This window comes from Scleropages formosus, chromosome 10 (assembly GCF_900964775.1).
Source record: "Scleropages formosus chromosome 10, fSclFor1.1, whole genome shotgun sequence".
Taxonomy (NCBI): domain Eukaryota; kingdom Metazoa; phylum Chordata; class Actinopteri; order Osteoglossiformes; family Osteoglossidae; genus Scleropages; species Scleropages formosus.
Genome location: NC_041815.1, coordinates 27,870,607 through 27,884,743, shown reverse-complemented (window position 1 = coordinate 27,884,743; position 14,137 = coordinate 27,870,607). Strand labels below are relative to the sequence as shown.

The window sequence follows — 14,137 nt, the reverse complement described above, 5'->3', positions numbered from 1 at the left end:
AATGAACCCATTGTTACAAACATGTAAATCTCAATCGCTGTCTACCTATGACTAACAGTGAAAGTGGGGGAAGGGAAAATGCCGATTATTATATAATTATATACCAATTTTTTTTTCTTCCTTCTGAGGAGCCGGCAGGCGTGTTGGCTAATCATGATTAGACACGCATCTGAAATTAGGGGGAGCGCTGGAGACGGTAATGATACGAAGAAGGGGGCCTAATTGGCTGTAAGTGTGCCTTCAGAGGAGCTGAGAGCAGCCTGGCGGCACTCCACGCGCACACACACACACGCTCAGCATGGTGCAGGAGACAGGGAGCATCTTCCCCACTCGATGGATGGCAGGTAGCAGGGGTCCCCTGAGAAGGAGGAATAGAGGATGTACAGAGAATAGAGATATGAACTAAATGCTATGGCGGGGGGGGTGGTTACCTCCTTAGGATCACCTGCTGCTCTCAGCACAGCCAAAGAAGCTTTTCCTAGCACGTAGGCTCCGAGAATCTGGATTTGGCCGCCTGGCCATCACTTTAACGTTAGAGCCCGCCCACGGTTGCGGCCCCAGCTCCTCACTCGCGGTTTGTGAGAAATCTGTGCCAGAAGGGCATTGTGGGATATAACAATATTGCTCAGCCTTTATCCAGAGCATCAGACGGGTGGCATTTATAGGCCTATGACTGGGTATTTGTTTTCCTAGCTCAAGGGTACAACGGCAGGCCTGGACACACATTAAGCCAGACTCATTGATGACAAGCACGTTCCATGGCACTGCTCATTTGCATATCACACACATTCCACGACTGTTCTAATTTGCATAGCAGACACCATTACTTAGGGCCACTTATGTGGCTTACATCACCGTGGCTAACGCCCCGGTGCGGCACGGTGCTCGGAAATAGGATCGATGCCCCGCCCGAGAATCAAAGACGAGGGCCTCCGGTCAAACAAAATCCAATGCTCCAAATGTACCACCACCCACGCGGGTGTGACACACATACAGATCTGGTACAGTAACCCAGATTTCCAAGTGGACCAGCGGTACTCCCAGCACCAGGCCTCCAGTGATCCCCACGGGCAGTGGCGGTCAAAGCTTGAAGCGGTCCACAAACAGATGAGCGTGTGTGACCCGGCTGTGCGGTCAAACACATGCAACCCTTGAGTCTAATCCCAGAAAGAGACGGCGGCGCCCAGCACCGAACAGGAGAACAGCATGGAAACAGCTGGGAAAACAGTCAAGGGCACGGGAGTGAGAAAGCACAGTACGCATAAATAATTAAAAACTCTCTTCCCCGTAGATAAAAGAGCGTTTTATTCATTTTGTGTCAATAAAAAACGATGAGGTTGGAAGTGGACCGAGCTTTGGCCGAGCACCGCAGTCGGAGCCACAGGTGGAGAGGGAGATCGCACTCCTCCTCCTCCTCCTCCTCCTCCTCCTCGGACCCAGAAGAGGAAGAATAAAGGAACGAGAGGAGATCAGAGCGGCAGCAAAAATACAGCCAAATACAGGACTAATTAGATTCATTTCCTTCTCATCGTTGGTCTCATTAGTGGAGGGATCCTGTGTCCCCAGTGCCACTCGAACCCCTTTTCCCAGGGTCCCAGTGGCCAGGAGGAGGCGCAACTCTGCAGCCAAAGCAGCAGGAATTTCCAATTATTAGTCATTATTATACATAGACTTTCAGACACTTTCCTCCATTTCACTAATTTAACCATTTATACAGCAGGGTAATTTTTACCATACCAATTCAGGGTGAGTACTGTGATCAAGCATTCTACAGCAGGAGGTGGGATTAGAACTGAGGACCTTCAGCTGAAAGCCGATGGCGTTAACCACTGCACCCTCTACTGCCTGTTAGCTGAAGCTTTAACGATAAGCAGCCGTCGATAACGATAAGCACATTGATCATGTTTACGACGCTCTCCGCCGCGCTCAATAGATACAAAACACCCCATAATTTGTGGTAATTATTCGGGGTCAGCGAAGACATCGCCGAGTTTATCACGGGCGATTTCCTCTGCGGAGATGCGGCAGACGAAGCTTTGCTTATATGTCAAATCATACGCTTGGTAGACCAGGAAATACAAAAAAAAAGAAGAAAAACAGGAGCCAAACGGAATATGAATTTTTGATGATCTTCTGCCGAAGTTTAACGGCCGAACCGCGGTTCGTCTCCCCGGCATTGGGCCTCAGAGGAAAGTTCACTGTTGTGATTTGAATTTCTAAAGGCTCCACACTCCTCAGCCCTCCCGCCCCCCGTGCTGCTCCATTATGTGAGAGGGGCGGGAACACCAATGGACGGGCGATGACCCCCCCCCCCCCCACACACACACACACACACACACACACACACACAAAGACACGGAGCTCACAGTGTTTGAGGGTGAGAAGAAAAACACTCCAGTTAAAGAGTGTAAAATGAGGCCTGAGAGGAACGTCTGACAAGGATCAGCCGTCACCCTCTTTCTCCTGCACTCTCATGTACGGTTGATCCAAAGTCCTACCGGTCCCAGGAGAATAAAAGCAGAAGGAAATGTGCTCAAAACTGAGCTCTTAAACTTTTCCCATCACACTCCTCTGAAAAATTAATTCAGACTCTAATTTACATTTATTGATTTAGCAGATCTTTTCTCCAAAGTGTCATATAACGCAGTGAACAAAAGTGCATCAACAACTGAAAAAGAGCTTTAGACACAGACACTGGATCTTTGTCTGATTCCACCATGTTGTTGGTTCACACCCCTCCAGTAGCTCCTATAGAAGTGACATTCAAATATCAAAAACAGATAATCATAGCAGATGGTGTTGGACCTCATTTATGGAGCTGTTGAGAGATCAGGAGAGAAGTGACTTTCAAAGAGATGGGTTCAACACCATTCTGGAATGTGGGAGGGATTCAGCAGCACTGAGGGACACAGGGAATTCATTCTATCATACTGGGGACAAACCCGAGAAAAATGATTGATTTTGGGCCCTTTGTGAACTGGACCACCAAGAGGCCAGAAGTGGAGGACAATCAGGTCCTTGTAAAGGTTAAAGAGACAACAGTTGGTTCAGAACCCATGAGTGGGGAGGTGCGTGTGACCAATAGTGTCGCCCCTGTTATCCCACTGTGACAATTTTTTTTCCCCAAACTCTGAGCTGGAACAAGCTGAAAAGGATCAGGACTCTAAACTCCGTTCTCTGCTCCTTCTCCATCTCTCGCTCCAGGACGGGTGGTGTTGTGGTTCAGGCTGCTGCCCTGCACTGAAAAGAGTTGTGTTTGAATCCCAGCTTTTGTTGTACTACCCAAGGTGCTTAGCCTGAAGTGAAACAATAAAAATGACCCAACTGTGTAAATCAGTGTAAGTACTGTAGCTCAAGGCAGTATGCTGCTTTGGAGGGAAGTGTCAGGTAAATGTACATAACCTGTACCACACACGGTACAACGAACAAAATGACCATGTTTCCCCCTTCTACTGTTCCACACTGGTGACGTGACCCAGTGTGAGGCTGGTTCTAAACAAGTCTGAACACCCATCTTAAGGATGGATGATGCACACTTCATCTCTGGAACCCCCAACCCCGACCCCAACCCCACCTGGTTGGAGTCATAAATACCAGGGTTTGATGGGGTACAGCTCGCTGGGCATACTCCTCTCCAAAGCTGTGTAACATTCAACCACATCTCCACCTGACACACACACACACACACACACACACACACACACACACACACACATTCTCTGAACCGTTTGTCCCATACGGGGTCGCAGGGAACCGGAGCCTAACCCGGCAACACAGGGTGCAAGGCCGGAGGGGGAGAGGACACACCCAGGACGGGACACCAGTTCGTCGCAAGGCACCCCAAGCGGGACTTGAACCCCAGACCCACTGGAGAGCAGGACCCGGTCCCCACTGCACCACCGCACCCCCTACCTCCACCTGACCTTATCCTCAATTTGCTCTGCGTGTTTCCTGAGTGAAGCTCCTTTGGCAGAGGGACACTCGAACCCAGGCTGCACGTGCAGCAGGGTCTGTCGGTTGCCTTGTTACTCAAGAGAATAAAACAAGAGCGTCGGTCATTCTAACCAGACTGGGCCGTTTACTGTATTGTTAATATACTGTTTGCACTGGTTATTTATTATTTATTCATGGAACCTTATTCAAAATTTAAAAAACCTTCTATTTTTGGTCTGTGATGAACATGTGTGAAGGAGAATTCACATGTCAGCTTACATATATACTTGACAACGTAAATTACCTTAATTTAGCATATCTTAGCATGTACATCCCTCCAAATCACTGTAAGACCTACCAAGGGCAGCAGGTGGTGTAGCAGTTAATGCTGCTACATTATTTAAACCCCACCCCCTGCTGTTGCACCCTTGATCGAGATACTTACCCTGAACTGACCCAGTAAAAATGACCATGCTGTATAAATGGGTAAATCACTGTAAATCGCTCACTGTTGTACGTTTGGAGAAGAGTGTCAGATAAATGAATAAATATAAACACGGGACGTGGGGGGGAGGGGCGAGGGAGGGAGGGAGGGCAATGACAGGGAAGACCAGCTTCAAATCACTTTGATTGAGTTCTAATAACAGCTGCTGATGGCTGCAGATTCAGACCAAGAATGGAGAAAAAAAAAAAAAAAAATCAAAGGCCATTAAATGTTCTCTAAGAATATTGATATGTTTTACTGCACGGGACAACAAAATCATCATTACTTTATTCTTGTTATTTTATTGATCTGTATTGCAGATGCAGCACAAATGAAAATTGATTTTTTTATTATGCTAAATCACACAATTTCACTGGGCATGTGAGGAAAAGAAAAGTTTTTGTCTTGGTTGGGGCAGCAGGGGGCGCAGTGGTTAGAGCTACTGCTATACACTCCTAAGGGTGCGAGTTTGAATCCCACCTCCTGTCCTCGTACCCTTGGTCAAGGTACTTGTCATAGTAAAGTGAGACACTAAAATTTACGCAGCTGGATAAATTAATAAATTATTTTAAGCTGCTCTGGAGTAAAGTGTCATGTAAATGGAAAATGTAAACGATGTCCATGTGTCACGTGTGGGGCGGGACCGGTTTGGGAGTGGGGTTCCGCATCTGACATCCCACGACCGGTACGTCGGTGGAGCGGTACGAGCGCGGGTCGGGAAGTCGATCGGCGATTCAGAGTTAATAACAAGGTGCATTGACAACGGCGCCTGAGACGTGACATCAACATCGATTTTTTTCAGGGGGGGGACTTCGCTCAGACGCAGCGAAACGATGTATCAGACGTGCGATCAATTCGAGGAAACCTGCGGATGGATAAGTGTATTTTCGTAAGAGTTCGATCTCGCAGAAGTGGCCGGCGACCGTAGAGGCGGTCGAAGGAAATGGTAAAATCTGGGGCATGAGGGGGCTGGGGGGTGTAGTATCCGTCCACCACTCCACAACACGGTATTTCCAATGGGACTCGAGTGCACCCCTTTGCCATCAGCCCCGCAAAAGGGGGGGGGGGGGGTCATTCACATGGACAGAAAATGGAGAGATGCTTTGATGGAGGTGATCTGATGTTGAGGAACATCTCTTGGAACACTATGGTCGTGAGGGACCTCGCTGTTTATTTACTCCTCATTTACCCAGGGTAATTTTTACTGTATCCGTTCCGGTTAGTGCCTTGATCAAGGGTACTGCAGCGGGACCGGGCAGCAGGGGGCGCTACGACTCACGGTGCTGCCTGTCACTCAAAGGACCCGGGTTTGAATCCCACCTCCAGCTGTAGCATCCTTGGTCAAGGTACTTACTCCGGATTGATATAGTAAAATTACCCAGCTATATAAATGGGTAAATCGGTGTAAGCAGCTTAACACGGTAAGTTGCTTTGGAGAAAAGCATCCGTTAAATATGTAAATGAAATGAGTTGGGACTCTGTTCCGACGGTATTGATTTTCCAAGTGGCTCCAAGCTTATTAACAATATTTACATTTATTACTTTTTCTCTTTTAGCTTTTTACACTCAGCTCCTTACACTGATTTACCCACTTATACATGTACATGTATTGTATCAGTCGAGCGCAAGGAGAGTAAGAAGCGAAACAATGGTTGATGCGGTTGTTAGAGCTGCTGCTGCCTTCCACATAATGGACTTGGGTTCGAATTCCACCTTCTGCTGCAGTACCCTCGATCAAGGTACTTTCCCTGAAATTATATAGTAAAAATTACCCTGCTCTGTAAATAAGTAAATCAGTGCAAGTAGCTTGACACTGTAATTTCACTGGAGAAAAGTGTGAGATAAATAAATAACAAGAGGGGATTCCATCCGGCCCCCATCAACTGGAAGGTGGCGACTCCAACCGCTGCGCCACCTGCTGGCCCACACAGCAAGAGTCGAGCATTAAGCGCTGCTTACACTTTGCGTTTTTGGGAGCGGAAAAGGACTGATTGTGTCCAAACTGCCCCGGCATCGCCGACACACAGATGATCCAGAACGTACCTCCAGAACGTGCTCGGCCTGCTGCTCCCGGTCCAGCTTCCTGGAAGTCGTAGTGATGAGACCTGGAGGAAGAAAAGAACAGCGTGAGGGATATTTGGACGGCGCGAGGCAAATGGAGACAAACCGGATAACAAGTTTCCGCCTAACGAGATCAGCGTCTCGTTTTCGTGCGCGGCGTACGGCGTCCATAAATCAGCCGTTGCCATGGAAACGTGCGAGGAACGGCAAACAACGGGAAAAAACTTTATGAGTGAATGAAAATACCAACAAGGTAATTACGACCGAACGTGAAAACATCTCACATCTCCTTCAAAAGACATCTGACAGCTCTCTTGTTTGGATTAATGTAATTACTGTGTGCGGTGAGACAGGCAGCGCACGTTTGGAGACGGGGACGCGGGACGTCCAGGGGCAACGGCGGCGCTCGAGCGGACGGTCGGGTGTCGCGCGGGGTCGTCGCCGATGTGACCGCGTGGCTCGAACACGCCACACAAACTCAACGCGTGCGACGCGTCCTGGGGGAAGTGGACAACAGTCATGCGGAGCCGCGTGGACGAAGGAAGTGGCGGCGGGCGAGAATTTTAATGATGCAAAAACTGTTTTTATGACGGAGGATGGAACATTTGAATAACAAAACAGCAATTTTCTCCCTTTTTTGGGGGGGACTCCGTCAGTCAGGGCATAAATATTCAGGCGATGCCCAGAAGGCCACAGGAACAGAAGAGAGAAGCCAATTACTGGGATCCTAACGAAGGGACGCCCCCCCCCCCGGAGACGAGGGCCATTATTCGTCCAGCGCGACCCGCATAATGAACGCTCCCGTAGCGAAGGCCCAAACTCCAAAGAAACAGACAAGAGCCGCAGTCATGGAATCCGAGCGGAAGGGACATGGGGACACGTGATGACTTGGTCCAACACAGGGGAAGGTTGAACTCTGACAATCCAGGCCCCCTGCTTTACCCATTACGTGTATCTGACACTTTTCTCCACAGCAACTTACTGTTATTTACTCATTGATACAGCTGGGTAATTTTCATTGGACAAATCTAGGGTATGTACCTTCCTCAAGGGAATTATAGCCGGAGGTGGGATTCGAACCTGCGACCCTTGGGGTACAAAGGCAGCAGGTCCAACCACTGCCAGCTGTCCCTGATGTATCTGGAGCGATAAACAGGGGGGTCCGAGGATTAAAAAGAAAAAATTAATAAGAAAAAACATCTTAGAAATGATACATATTTATACTTTGGCAAGTGGTTTGTTAAAATCATGAAACAAAGACCCAATAACATTCTTGAATGTTATTATTATTGTAATAATAACGATTATTGTTATTGATCGATTCCTTTCAACAAGGCGGAATATAATGCTACATACAGAACTTTGCACTTTTTTCTAATTTATATAACGGGGTAATTTTACAGTATCAATTCAGGGCAAATACCTTTGATCAAGGGTACTACAGCAGGAGTGGGATTCGAACCTAGGCCCTTTGACTGTAAGAAACAGCTCTAAGCACTCTGCCACCTGCTGCATCAACTAACAGTGTTGTCACTCACCTCTGAAGTATTATGATGAGCCTTTATTTGGCTGACTTAGGATTGGACACCAAGATTTTCACCCTCATTTACCCATTTACACAGCAGAATAATTTTTACTGCGTTGGTTCAGAGAAAGTACCTTGATCAGGGGTACTACAGCAGGAGAGGGATTGGAACCACAAACCTACACCTTGCACTGATCACTGACCTTTTTACAGTGTCCCCACCTATACAGCTGGGTAATTTTTACTGTGTCGGTTCAGGGTCAGTACCTTGATCAACGGTACAAGGGCAGCTGGTGGGATGCGAACCTGCGTCTTTTGAGTGCAAAGTGACCACTGCGCCGATGATCAAAAAACACTGAAGTGCAGCAGGTGTGGGGTTAAGTGACAAAGTTCACATCTCCAGCACAGATGGACAGGGGCCATTGGCAGGTCACCTCAGAGAGGCCCCTCCCCTTAATCTGAGGCCCCTCCCCCACCACCTGAGGCCCCTCCCCCTCCACCCTCCTACGCTTAAGAAACCAGTACTTGGTTTTTAGCCTTTGGTCAGAGGGAAGGATTTGGAAAATCCCCACAAAGCGAGAAGAAGAAGAAGAAGAAAAATGAGACACGAAGATGAGGAAACGGATTCACGGGAGAGGCCCGTCATCCCCGGAGCGCATCTTAAACTGCTCCTGCGGCTGACATGGGCTGCGTTCTGCTGGTTCCCGCCTGGGGCACCCATGGCCAGCAGTCAATACGTCTCCATCCTCCACCTTCCGTTGACAAGCGAAACCCCCGTACCCGGGATCGATGCACCGCAGCGCCAAGCGGCTCTGCGTGACGCCGGACGGGAACCTCACGATTAACGAGAATCAAGAGTCAGCGGTGTCGAGAATTCGGGGAACGGATCGCGGAACAGGCTCATTCCGACATTTAACACACACCTTCTCCAGCACACACCTCTCCGTCTCCTCCTCTACCCAAACACACAACACAGTAGAGCTCGCCATGTATGGACCCCAATACCTACTGGATGGGCTGAGGTTCGCATTAACTTACGGGTGAAGCGGGTGCAGCATGAGGCCTGGTGAGAAATTATATTTTTTGTTTATTTTTTATACGAATTTATTAAATTAATATAAAATGCATTAATTTATTACATTTTTTATTTGCTTGCTTGTTTGCAAATGTCGATTTTCTTATTAGTTTTGTAATCTGATGTTTTTTGTTAGTTATTTACTTGACTATAAATGCACGCCTTGCTGTCATGTGTTAAGCTGCTTGCGTGATTTTCCCTGGAGTGTAATAAAGTACCTTCGCATCCCGCCTTATTGCGGCACGTCCTGCTCTCACTGTATGTTGTGTGTTGTATGTTGTATGTTGTATGTTATATGAGGCATTGTTGATGTTGTACAGATGGCCTCTGGAATTAACAGTTTCCATCCATCCACCCATCCATCCATCAAAGCCCCCACCCTGCATTCAGATGCCATGGGTTCGAATCCCACTCCATGACATAGTACCTTTGAATCGGGGGCATAGCTAGTAATTCAGGATTAACACAGTGAAAATTACCGAGCTGTTTAAATGGTGTAAATCAGTGTAAGTAGCTTAGCGTACAAACCTCCTGTTGCAAGTGTCAGAAAAATTAAGAAATGAACAAACAAATAAAAAAACATAAGAGTATCGATCAAGACTCGTCCTGAGGTGTGTGGCCGTTGGGCAACACAAGCACTTTATCATGCTAATTAATCTCCCAGTAAAAGTCTCCTTTATCATCACTGTGATCACTCAAGTCGCTGGCTGCGAACTGACGTCGGGAAAGGTGTTGAGGGGCCGACCGGGTAGGACCCAACAACCAACCAACAAAGCGGACCACCAAAGCCTGGAAGTTTCCCCAAGCAGACAGAGAGCACAACTTTCAGTTTTCCCTCCTTCAGGTCCTAGACTCCATGACTGAAAGCATCTCTCTCTACATCTCAGGTGGGTGTGGGGTCGCCTCCTTCCGCCGTGTTCAATTTAAATACCCGCTTAAAATAACGATGAGCGGACCGTAAATGTCATTGAGCGCTTGCAGCACACGGCCTCAGCGGCAACGCGCCACCCGAACCCGGGAACTGTGGGTTTTTGCCGGAAGGGCTTTCGCCATGGTGCCGACTCCAAGCTAATCTGCTGCCTGAACTTTGGGTTCTTCACCGCATGCCGTCCCTTTCCGCTAACCTTTCGCCGCAACGGCGCCCCCTACAGGCAGGTGTGGGCCTTGACGTTGCAAACGAAAAGACCCAAAACGTGTCGCTCCCACAGAGGTCAGTGGTGATGCCAAGTGTCCTTTCAGCATGTCTCTCTCACACACAGAGCAAGGTCAGAGAAACAGAAGCCAGTGCAGGTTCGAGATGCTGCATTTTATGCCATTTCTAGAGCGATGGACAAACAGAGACGCAGCGCGATACACAGATACACATCAGAGCGCCTCCCCTCCTCTCGGTCCCTCTCCCAGGATCCATCTTTGCGTCTTCTCAGAACAGCGGCCAATTTGCCTGCAGCACCCAAGCGCCGCATACTTAATTAGAATCCGCCCACACTCTCCTTCTCTCTGTGCACACACACACACACACACACAAACATCTTCTTTTTGCACATCTCTTTCATCTCTCCCTTCCCTCCATTGAAAGGATAAAAAAATGCAAAAAAACTGCACCGCGATCTAAAGAAACATCCCAAAAGCCACCCGTGTCGCTCCTCAGATGACCAGGCTTCGGGTTTGACCTGTGGATGTGTTTCACAACTCCTCAGCTCCCTGTCTGGTGAGGACCCCCCACCCCCACCCCACTGGGGAATAGCAAAAGGAAAGAGCTGAAGGTACAGTGCATTGTGGGTAGAGCTCATCGTAGGGGTGTTGGGTCACGAAGGAGATGATAGGGGGCAGATAATTAAAGAGTAACCGGGAGAGCGGGGGCCGCCAGCGGGCGTGTCGGAGGAGGGTCTGACCAGATGGTGCGGGAAAAAGGAGCTCAGAGAAAATTTTTGGCCACTGGTCAAACTGGAGACCTTCCCCTTGATGTGGGGGAGACACAGTGCGAAGGCTCCTGAAGGACGGTGCGAGACACTGGGGCGGGGGGGGGGGACTCCGGCATCCCGCCTCAATGCCGCTCGGCGAGAGGATACGAGAAACCGGTGGAGGGAGGGGATGGCGCACTCTTCCCAGTGACCTACTTTCAGCAGCACGGTCAAAACGACTGACAGCTAACAAGGTGCGGTGTGTGGCAGCAGGTGGCGTGGTGGTTAGAGCTGCCGCCTTGCATTCAAAAGACCGGGCTTCAACTCTAGCCCCTGCTGCACTGCCCTTAACCAAGGTACTTACCCTAAAGCGACACAGTAAAAATTACCCAGAGAATCCGCCTCCTGCTCTTCGAGTCAACGGGCCCCAGATGCTGATGGTGTGAACGGAACACACCTCGGGGGGGGGGGTCACCTTCATTAACACACCCACTGCATGGCTGTCTAATTCTAACTCTCAATTGACCACCTGGATGAGTCCAAACATGAGAACATCCTGGAAAAGGGCAGCAGGTGGTGCAGTGGTTAGAACTGCTGCTTTGGACTTGTAGGTTACAAGCTCAAAGCCCACTTTAATGTAGAATAGCACTGATCAAGGTACTTGCTATGAAGTGCTCCAGTAAAAATTACCCAGCTGTGTAAATGGGTAAATCAATTTAATTTGCTTTGGAGAACAATGCCATGTAAACAAATAAAGGTAAAAACACATTAAAGACCCAAGACTTCTGGGTAAATAAGGTGATGTTTCCCTGTATGACACTAAACTCCAGTGGGGATAGAAAACATCCAGACAGTGGCAATTTGTCCCCTGAGTCCTTCACGAAATGCAACAATTGCCCTTAAAGGTTTCACTCCCAACCAATCAGCTCGCTTGGAATTGGACCCAATGTTAAGGTACCGGAACAAAAGAAATGAAGGAAAAAAATAAATAAGCGTGGTAAACTGACTGCAGCAAATCAGGCGGTCCAAATGCCCCGTAACCGGGTTCTGTGTGACTGACCACATGGCGCAGCCTCTTAAAAAGCAATCGCTATCGACTCGATGGGGTGTAGCCGGCCGGCCGACGACACAACAGCCGCGAGGTCTCTCTCCAAGGTGGTGAGTGGAGTAAGAATAGGGTAAATCAGCAGTCATTACCCGGGAGATTGGATCTCGCCAATTGAATTCACTCGAGCCGCGTTCCCGCGTGGGCCTGACTGTCCGAAGGCCCGCTGCTTACCGGAGCGATAAAGTACCCACCGCCCTTCCGCTAGAACCCCAAAGGGTGGGACTTTGTTAGCTCCGCCCCCACACTTCTGGGGGCGGGATGACTGCAGCTGAAAGGGAATCCAGCCAGAACAGGTCAATACAACCGACACGGAGGTGCCGTACCATGTTTTTGGTACCCTTTAGTCATCGAAGGCGTCACGACCAGGTGAGCGTAGCGGCGGGACGCACTTTGATCTCACGGAGGCGCGTCGAAACAAACCCCGCAAGGCGTTCGGCGGCGCCAAGGCGGCCAGTCGTAACCGTTCTGCTAAACTGTACCAGAACTAATTTATCTCCGCAGTGTGAGTCAGACAGATTATGTGTGTAAAGTGACAGCGGTTGTCTCCACACGCCGTCCTCCGGTGTCGGGGCGACGCGACTCCCAACGTGACGGTGATCAATCTCCCCCTAAACTCGCATCTGCCATCATTTCCTGTTACAGAAGGAAAAACAGCATGTGTATTCATTTATTTATGCTCAAAATATAACACAGAGTGACTAAATGTAATACGAACCAGATATTAAATGCGATTCGGGGAAGATCACGATGCTCTGATGCTCGACAATCTGCAAGACCATCAACGGATCTCCTCTCTGACATCTCCGGGACCTGATCACCTGATCACTCATTGGTTCCCAGCAAGAGCGCCACGCTCCTCCACCTCTAGTCGATCGGTGGTCCCACTCAGTAGTCCACGTTTCCAGTTTTGATTGTAGTGGAATGAGCTCTCTTTGCCCCTCAGAGCTGCTGAATCCCCTCACCGTTAAAGAAGGGTCTCAAACCCATCTCTTCAGGACCCACTTCTCTCCCGATCTCCTACCCACGAATTTCACTGCATTACGTTTTTAAAAAACGTCCCCCGTCTAAAATCTATTTGCAGATACTAGTGTAGTGTGCCCTGGTAAAAACAGTGGTTTTACTTTTAACTCTTTAAGAAAACATAGGATTAGATAATCAGCTTCCCACTGATTTACCCATCTACACCGCATTGTAATTTTTACTGGGCAAGTACCCTAATTAAGGAAACTACAGCAGAAAGTGGGATTCAAACCCAGGACCCTCTGCTGGAATGTGATGTTCTAAGTACTACGCCACTTTCTGGCTGCATTTCTTTGGAAAGATCTGTGTCGGAGTTCGGACCCCCAATAGGAGGAGGAAAGGTCGTTGTTTTCACACCCCAAAAACACTGTTCCTGGCAGGATTAATAGTTGACCCCTTTGGTCGCCAAATCACCCCCACATATTTATTTGTTTGTTTATGTGTGAAATCCACTTGGCGGGAGGGAGGAAGAGGAACGGGGGGGCAGGCAGTGGTCCAACGTGAAAAGGGCTTGGCCAAGCTAGGCCTAACCAGGCCAAGATGACATCATGCTGTTCCCAGCCCCCTCGCCTTGTGAGGGGGGGGGGGGCTCCTGGGCACATCAATCACAGCTGCCCCCTTTCACTGGAGGAGCCTCAATTCAGGGGGGGCCTGTCAAACAGCCCCCTCCCCTCCAACCCCTCCTGTGGTCTCTCAGGGGCACTTGGACCCGGGCCACCGTTCCAAACTGGGACCCCGATCCGCAATGTCAAGATCCTATGAGACTTGAAAGAAAGAGGAAACAAAGACTGTTTCCGTTTGGAAAAAGGCTGCGCGCAAACACGGAGACTTCTTCATTAACCCCCTGCGGACAGCCTCCCCCGCTGCTGAAACCCCCTGTGGTCACACCCCTCACGCTCTCTGCTCTCCAGACGCGAGAAAGCGTCCTGCTACATACAGCAGGGGTGACGCACAGCCTTTAATAAAGACGATGGTGCGTGGGGGGGGTCCAGGTGGGGAGCCCCGCGGCCCTCGGCCCCGGTGTCGGCAG

General features: G+C 49.3%; 1 protein-coding gene across 1 annotated transcript in view; it reads right to left on the bottom strand.

The window, feature by feature from the left end:
- The window catches only part of fat3a (FAT atypical cadherin 3a), a 185,159-nt gene that overhangs the window by 61,578 nt on the left and 109,444 nt on the right, over positions 1-14,137 (bottom strand). Inside the window, exon 4 of the mRNA XM_029255890.1 lies at positions 6,461-6,522. Coding sequence (XP_029111723.1) covers positions 6,461-6,522 — 62 coding nt within the window. The remainder of the gene's footprint in view (positions 1-6,460; positions 6,523-14,137) is intronic.